Source organism: Lissotriton vulgaris, chromosome 4_1 (genome assembly GCF_964263255.1).
Source record: "Lissotriton vulgaris chromosome 4_1, aLisVul1.2, whole genome shotgun sequence".
Lineage (NCBI taxonomy): Eukaryota > Metazoa > Chordata > Amphibia > Caudata > Salamandridae > Lissotriton > Lissotriton vulgaris.
In genome coordinates, this window is record NC_141691.1 from 1360344881 (window position 1) to 1360353978 (window position 9098).

The following is a 9098-nucleotide window of genomic DNA, read 5'->3' on the forward strand; positions in this document are numbered from 1 at the left end:
AGTTCCAATTTCAGTGGGCTGCAAACGAACTTCCCAATTCGGTTCACTACATACCTCCTACAAGAATTCACATCATCCAGACAACTTTTGGCAGAAGTTTATTTTAACAGATAGAGCTAGGAACTTGGGGGTTATCTTTGATTCCACTTATCCCTCAAAAGTCCGCCATAGTTTTACCTATACCTGAAAGTGACACGCCACATTCTCCGCCCGGATTCCTACAGGTGGTTAATGCCTGAGTGGATTCCAGGAATTCATTGGTCCTCGGGCCACTGCAGGATAAGCTGATGAACTGGACTGGAAGATGTGAGGAAAGCAGCCAGCCTAATCACTGGAAAAAGGCTTCTGAATGGCTTTCCTGTAATTAGGAGTGCTTGTGCCAACTCGCGTGAAGGGAGGGAGCCATGTTGAGAATAGATGCACGGATAGCGAACCCTTAGACCCTTAGTGACACTGCTATCTTTCGGTGTATCCCACCGGATGGTGTCCAGGGTCCCTCAGGGCTATTATGGCAATCACAAATTTCGACCTCTAAAGCACCAAAGACATCCTAAACTTCTGCACATTGATAAAACTGCCCTGTTTTAACATGTCATCGTTATTATTTTAATCAGGGCTCGAGTCGGGGGACCAAGCGGGTGGACGGCGTCCCCCCACTTATTTTACCGGGGGGGCGCCGTCCCCCCTGCCAGACATCTGGACTTCACTCTATGGCCTCTCTGGGACGAGGAGCTCGGCACCTTTTGTGACGTCACTTCATGTCGTGACGTCACTTCCGGTGACAGCGTCCCCCCACTTCTTTTTTTAGGACTTGGGCCCTGATTTTAATGTATGTTCTTCTGTCCACGCGTGCTAGCGCTTAGAAGAGATTTGGTGAGCCAAGTGTGCTATACCATTCTGCCCTGCTACTGGTGAGCCCTAAAGATTAACTGACCATTAATATGTTAGAGTTTTATGGCTATACAATGTCACTTCAAGGAGGGGAGACCTTGGTAGAGCCATTGTCTTGCATCGGGTAATTATTAATTTACAACGTTCCATACACCCACCGTATACAATTCAAAGCAAATAGCACACTCAGTTAACAAAGTCAAGCTCATTGTTGCACAAGAGCTAATAATATGGTAGCTATCGCATGTTGCGGCAAAACAGCCCTCTAATGGATGAATTGTCTTTTCAACTAAAATGGGCTACCCTGCATCAAAGAACACAGCCATTCGCTCATTTTGTTCCAGCTGCCTTTTTCGAGGAGGAGTTTGACCGTGGCCAACTTCCTGGCCATGCAAAGCTGGGTGTCATGTGACTGCCTTTAAAGGGCGGGCTCTACATGGCACTAGTAAGTTTTAGCTGCCTTCACTTTAGTGCACGAAATATAGAACAAGAGACTTTCACTCTATCTCAGAGCCAGTAAATCTGGCGCTGTGGTATGCTGGTCAGACAACTGAGAGGGTTGGGCGCTTGCTGCCAAGATCTGCGTAGGCTCCAGGTTGGAGGGCCGAGTTAGCCTTTCAGCCTTGCAAGGTTGATAAAGTGAACACCAAGTACCAAGAAACTTCAATCTGTGGCGCACATTATCACTATTGTGGTCAGACATATATGCGGCTGGTGTGCAACGGTGCGAGTTGTGCAAAACCAAACCAACATATTTGGAAACATTCAGAAGTATTTACTGAGAGCCTTTATACAGCCTGCGTCAGTAAGAAACTCTGATTGTGGTTCCATGAGACGTGTATCTGATTTATGTGGAGAGAGGAACGAGTGTTGCCACATCTCGCAACCACCGCATCCTGTTTCCTGGCCTGCTAGCGCTCAAGTTACACTTCCCTCGTCAAGGTGGGCGTGGAAGAGGCAGCTTTTGAAGATGGGTGATAGGCACACATGTGGCATGAAGACTGAATGCTGTGTTTGCATCATTTCTTGGCAGAGTAAAGAAGGAAGGCGAGGGACACCCCCGCAGTGCGGGGGGGCCCCGAGTCCCAAAGGGCTCCTGAGTGAGTCTGGTGGGGGGCCATCGGTGTAGAACTCTTGGGGGGGGGGACTCTCAAGTTTCGTTACGCCCCTGGCTTTCGCAGTAGAGACTGCCCCTCTACGTATTGCCAAGTTCTTGAAAATACGTGGAGACTCCGGCGCTTAATTTGTAAGCAAACACACAAATAAATAAATGAAACCAGCCAGCACTGTAGAATACCAGAGCTGCCAAACGTCAAGGCTGCTTAGTTTCCTTCCATCGGATGCCTCTTTCTTCTACCACCACGCTTCCCTTCCTGTGTATTTATCTCCCCCTTGCAGGTTCTTTTTCGTGCGTTTTCTCCCTTTGGCCCTGGTTTCCTACCTTGCTCTTCCGTTTCTGCCTCTCACTTCTGCTCTGGGTTCAAAGTGCTTTGATCACACAAATCCTGATTTCCAAATGTGAGCACCGGTGCTGGCCAGCTGAAACCACCCGCTCAAATTAAGCACTGCAAACGAACTACATATAATTGTATGGATTCTAGAAGTGTCTAGCGATCTTGAGTCTGGAAAGGAAGACCCTACTGCATGCGTTTTTTCAGACTCTTAATTGCATAGTGGCACAATGGAATAAAATAAGATAATAGCACATATAATAATAAGTACGTTTTAGGGTCTATTCCCCAGACCTTAATCTAAAAAAGTAAGAAATCGGTTTATAGACCTGGCCCTGGTTTTGGCTAGAAGGAGGATAGCACCGTGATGGAAGCCAGACCCGGCTCCAGGAATTTTTATTTGGGTGGGCCAAGGGTGCATTTGGGTGGGCCACTGCGGGCTCGATTAGTCGCATATATGTCTAGGCAGGTCTGCTTCGGGGCCCTCCTTTATCTCTTCTTAGTCTTACAAGGCCCAGTAAAACTCACTCTTTCCCAAATCTCTTTTTAATGTTATCACTCTCAAAAAGTGTTTTTCCATGTAATGTTCCTTTGATGGGAAGAGGAGGTTTCTGAAGTGGGAGTATCAGGCAAGTAACACTTCTCGGGCTCCCTCTGTGCGAGCCTTCAGGAAGAATCCCTCTTCATTACTACCTCACCTAACCACAGACTCTGCAACGCACTCTCTTACAGGTTTGATTAGCCACTATTCCTATCCAGTGCACCTTATCTCACAGATGACCTTGGGCCCCAGCCCCATATCAGGCACCATCGGGCTCCACTGTCATTTTTCCCGGTCAAAACATTAGTAAAATCACCTTCAAACTTAAAACATTGAATATACCAGTAAATATAATCAGCACGCACTTTAAAGAATGTTCCGCTGTAGCGACTGCTAATAAAATAAACAAAAACAGAAAGGCCATGACAGGGCCGGCTTCAGTGCTGATGCGAAAGTCTTTTTTTGCCGCCACACCAATAACCTCTTTCTCCGTAAGTACCTTCACTACCACCTTCCAACAGTGCCCCTCATCCCTCCATGGCCCCCCTATTGACCACTTCCTCGGATTCCCTTACTACCACACGCCACACGTGCCCCTCATCTCCCCTTAGCCTCCCCCCTTATGACCTCCTCCTCAGATTCCCTCACTGACAACCGCCACCAGTGCCCCTCATCTCTCTGTAGCCCCTCCCCCTCATGATCTCTTCCTCCTCAGACTCCCTCACTACCACCCTCCATCAGTGCCCCTCATCTCTCCCTAGCTCCTCCCTCCACCCCATGACCTCTTCCTCGGATTCCCTCACAGCTACCCTCCAACAGTGCCCCTCATCGCTCCATAGCTCCTCCCACTACCTCCTCCTCAGTTTCCCTCACTGCCACCCTCCAATAGTGCCCCTCATGTTTACGTATCCCCTCTCTCATATGCATTTCCTTTGTTGTATAGCGCTACTCATTTCAGTGTAGTGTGTGTCAGTACTTTACACCAAGCACACATTATACAGAGACAATGAATCATACAAGTATGTAAATCAGTCTACAGGGAATGTCACATAAGCCAATGAGGATTACAAGGTGTAGGAATCACATGTCATCCATACTGGTGGGCAGTATATTTTATGAGAGTTTGGCCTGGGGAAACACAACCTTAGGATTTAAAAGGTATTCCATGGGAGTCAGCTTTACTGATAAAAATGTATATCTGCTCAAACATACTCATTTTAGCAGCATTAGAATAATGAAAGACTGGGGAAGTTCTAACTATATCATAAAACAAAAAAGCAAAGTTCTAACTATACCATTCATGTTTGTATGCAGCTCTTTGGTGACAGTTCATTGGTCACTGTCCTATGTTGGGATTGTAACTTCTTAACTGCAGTAACACAAGGATTTCTGTGACAAAGGCAGTAACCCACTGAGCTATCCACATAAAATACAGTTCATCTGCATTTAAAAACTACTAACAGACAAATGATTGCTCTCCGGCAGGATCATGTTGTCCTGCATCGGCCATGATAATGATAAAAACTGTTTAAATGAAGCACACATGAAGTATGTGTCCTGCTGGGCCTGTGCAGATTTTAAAAAGAAAACATGTAGTAACACATTCTCTTACCTAATCAATTAGTCAAACTTTGTGTCACAGCCTGATGTGATAAGCCGCTGCAGGGGTTAAGAAAGGTGACAAGGAATATACAAACTTTTTTTCTCCTGCGCTGCATTGAAAAAGAAATATCAATGCAGCAGGACAGTAGGCAAAGGTTACCAAAGGTTACCATTGTCAAAGAAAGGATTTGTAGCCTTTCGCCACGCAGAGATGAAGGTGTGAAAAAATAAACAAAGCCTCCTTAACATGTAAATGGTCTTTTAAAGACCTGTGAAGTACTTGGGTGCGGCTGCGATAATCTCTAAAACTGTGTGTGTGTGCGCCCGGGAAGCTGTCTCGCCCGGGCTGACACACACGACCTGTGCGTTGCGCGCCTGCCTTCAAGCCCTCACTGCGAGGGTCAAGGCTCTTGTTTGGGCGGGCCAGGCTCATGTTTGGGTGGGCCTGGCCCACCCGGCCCACCCGCTAGAACCGGGCCTGATGGAAGCCCTCTACTGGTCCGAGTACAGTGCACTGGAAAAAGGATGTCACAGCCCGGGCCAGAGCGGAAGAACGAGCATTGATGGAAGAGGATAACAAGGGACTGTAACGCCGTCCCATAGCGGAGCTGCTGTCCGAAGTAGTGCGAGAATGGGAAGCAAAAGACGTAACTGAAGATAGTGACTCCCCTGCGACCCCTTAACCTCCCTCCCTGCCATAAACAAGCTCGACCCAGAGTATGGTCCCGTGCGCAGACAGACTATAGTAGCTACACTGAAGGGCCTCCAGCTCGCCTCGAACGGACGGAACAAGCAATTCCGCGTGTTCGCGGAACTCTGCGTGCTCTCGGAGATTTTTTTCCATTTCGCTGAGCTTTGCGTAGCGTGACCACGCAAATTCCGCCGATAACACTGCTACATTAAAAGAGTGTACAAGCCGACCTGCCGCCGAGACTACATGCTAGAAACACATAACTTGCTCTTACCACTAGACGCTCATATTGTTAACCCCTTCGCCGCTGGGGTAATTCCCCCGCTGTACTGGGGGGCGCGCACAGCGCCCCGGTGCTCGTGACGAGCTCAGCTCGTCACGCAGCACGGTGGCGCTGTGCACAAGACGAGCTGAGCTCATCACGGCCACGCCCGTTTCCTCAGAACGCTCAGCACAGCGGGGGAATTATCCCCACGTGTGAGCGCCGCAGCCGATATGACGAGCTGAGCTCGTCATGAGCACAGCGCAGCCGTGCCTCATGACGAGCTGTGCTTGTCATGAGCACGCATGAGGTTAATAGGTTCTATAAAGTAAATGTCTGATTTATATAATCAGTTATTGCATTACAACATGGAGTTGATGTTGGATATGACTTGACACCCGCCCTAGCAAAAAGGGATGTCGAACACAGATCCTTCGCGAGACACTGCATTGCATGAATAACAAATTCCTTCCTATGTTATACGAATTTTGCTTCACTGTAATACTATGTTCTGACATGCTTTGAATGTCCAAATGCTGAAATGTTCGTAAAATCGACAGGCAATATATGACTATGTCTCGTATTCACTGTCAAAATGAATAATGAGGTTTAAAATAAAAAGTACGTTTTAGAAACAGGTGAGAAGTTGTCTGCAGTATTTAGGATCACTTTCCTGTCACGTGACTGTGGCTCGTGCACTTACCTCTGGATCATGGGGCAGGAAGGCGAGTCGCCCCAGGCACACCTGTACTCCGCCTCGAAATAGCTCTCCGTCCCCGACGTCACCACGCAGCTCACGTTCTTGTTCACGATATGGGCGCACCAGTTCCTAAGCGCAACAAAAGAAGGACAGAGGGAACAGCACGTCAGTGCCAATCAACAATGGAGTTCATATCTGCCCCCCTGGGGCATGGCAATTAGCAGCCTTCAGGGGGCAGGACCTGACACGTTTTAATCCCAGAAGGGAACAAGGGTTCAGAAGCTTTGATGCTGCCATTTTTAGCAAAGAGGGGGGAAGGGATTGTGTGTGGGCCAAGAGATCGTAGGAAAAGAACATCTGGCTTAATGCAAATGGCATGTGTTCAAAAACATTAGATTCCGGCTAATGGCTTGAGGAGAGAGTGAGGTGGTGGGCTATTGTATGCAAAAAGCCCCCAGGTGAAGGTATTTGCTGATCAATGGACAGGGAGCAGCCTGAGCGGGGGGGGGGGGGGGGGGGGTGCTCATTTACATTTGTCATTCTATGGCCCTGCGTTCCCTTTGTGATCCATCAGGAGGGGGTCTGCCCCCCTTACGAGGGATGGATACCCACTCACAGCCAGCCACCCCATACTCCTGGTCAAGCCTGTCCCCTCTTCTGAAGTGTCTTCTCCTCCACTAGCAGATAATGTTTACATTTTCTTAATTCTGCAGTTCTTAAATAAAAAATACATTCACGCCAAAAAATCCCCTAATGTCCAGCTCATGTGGTTCCATCTGCAAAGTCTAGCCCAATCCGTGCCACCTACTTAGACATTGTGCATAATAAATCAGTGGCTTCAATAGAGCCTGGAAACAAACTTTCACTGCCGGCCAGACTTGACTACTTAAAGTATGTGCGTGTTAGCTTTGCAACAATTGCCTGATTTCTCATGCCAATAACGTGCATTGCAAGGACTCCCACCCAAGACATCAGCCCGCAGCTGCCCAGAGGCACGAGGCTGCCTGAAGACCCCTACGGCTGCTTAAATGACCCCCTACGGCGGGGGCGTGGCCTCCCCTTCAAACTGCGCTAATAGTGCGGGCCCCGGTGCACGTGCGTGCGTGAAGGAGGGCCGCCTGTAAATCTGTTCTCTTTCATTCTCGCCCTCGGCACGCGCATGAGTATGGCTGGAGAGGCGCGGGACTTCATTTAGTCATTTGTGCACAAAGTCTACTTTGCCCTGTCAAAATGTGTATTTTATTTCTCCAAAGCATGTACATAACAAGTTAAGACATACCCCGATGCTTCACCTGGACAACGTTCATTTGCCTTCAAAACTGCACCTTATCCTCCGTTTCTCCACACTCTTCCACTTTTTTTCAGTTTTATTATAGCGCGAACTCGACCCCATGCTATTAGAGCGCTTTAATGGTATTGTTCACAGGATATGGAACACACTCCCTACGGACCTTGCTTCAAAAAGGACCTGAAACTACTGCTTCAACCAATACTTCCCTGACCTAGTCAACCAACCTAGACACCGATAGACTAATGGTCTCCCCTCTCACTCTGACTTTTTCTAGGAGGGGGGAGGGGGGGGTGTCCTCTGACTGTTTCATCAAACCTACAATCTTCACTCCCCCAATGTATATTTAAGTGTGATGTATTCCTCATGTTCTACGATGTAATGCAACAACTTCTTGTCTTGTGTATGTAAAGCGCTCTGATGCCCCGGGGTCTAGCTAGCGCTATATAAAACTTTATAAACAAAAATTAATTACACCACACATTACACCAGTTCTCGTACACACAGATATCCTCCCCCAGGTGTGCTGCATCCCGTAACCTCAAACGGTGAAATGTTCCACAATACAACTAAGGGACTTTGGCCCCACCCCCTGCTTTTGTAGTAAATCACAGCCACCAATTGTGATACATTTGGCCCCTTTCACCCTAAGGCTTCAGTGCCACGGCTCATGCTGATAGATAACAGTATTCATTGGAACTCCCTGCTCAGTGTGATTTGCCCCCATCAGTCAACAAGTGGCCATCGCCCCTGCTACAAGTAAAGCATGACTCGAGGTCCGATCTCCCTGGCCGCGGGCACTTACTTGCTCTTGTGGCCCGGCCGCTGGTACCGCAGGTGCGGGGTGGCCTCGCAGAGCAGCAGCAGGCAGCCGCTGAGTAGGAGCAGCGGGGAGAGCGCCCCCTGCCGCCAGAGAGCCATGGTGCAGCTGGAGCGGGGCGCTGTCCCGGGCCGAGGAGAGACGGGGAGCTCACCGGTGGGATAGGTGCAGCACCGCGGGGAGGCTCAGCTCAGGGCTCTCACCCCACCCTCGGCCTCTCAGACGCGGACTCCGGAGGGAGCGAGGGGTGGATGCTCCACGGAGGGAAGGCTGCGGCCGAAAAAGAACAGCCTGTCCAAGCAGCCGGACTACACACTGCCTCTCCTCCTCACGGTCCCTCCTCTTGGCTCTGCCCCCCTCTGGATGTACCACCCTCTGGGCCTCGGAGGTCCCTCGACGGTGACAGCCCCACCACACTATCACCCGTCCCGCCACAGGCGCTTTAATTCACAGGGCTCAATATTTGCATGACGGAGCAACTTCTGGAAGTTTCCGTTTTTATTTTTTTCCTACATCTCTCTTTCTTTCCCCCCCTTTCATTATTTAGCTTAACCCAGGAGGCGTGCAACGCGCCTCCAGAAAACTCATGGAAGCACAAAAGACGCATGGGGGGGGGGGGGGGGGGGGGGGGGGGTAGTAAAGAAAATGCGCGCCGAGGTATGGTTGTAATTTCCAGGCTGGTCTCCGGAGTAGTGCACGTTTCAGGATTTATGGCTTCTGAGGGGGTCTCTGGTGGGGAAAGGATGATTAGCAGCGTGGCATGCTGATTGGACTGATGGAAACCCGATATTTTCCCTACCCCATGCAAACTCTCCCCCGCTTCAGTATTAAAATGCGAACCGAAACGTTTCT

General features: G+C 49.3%; 1 protein-coding gene across 1 annotated transcript in view; it reads right to left on the reverse strand.

Moving 5' to 3' along the window:
• The window catches only part of EMILIN2 (elastin microfibril interfacer 2), a 246683-nt gene extending 238149 nt beyond the window's left edge, over positions 1 to 8534 (reverse strand). Inside the window, exons 1-2 of the mRNA XM_086965601.1 lie at positions 8232 to 8534; positions 6142 to 6267 (exon numbers count right to left, since the gene is read on the reverse strand). Coding sequence (XP_086821727.1) covers positions 6142 to 6267; positions 8232 to 8347 — 242 coding nt within the window. The 5' untranslated portion in view covers positions 8348 to 8534. The remainder of the gene's footprint in view (positions 1 to 6141; positions 6268 to 8231) is intronic.
• Between the last annotated feature and the right edge of the window lie 564 nt (positions 8535 to 9098).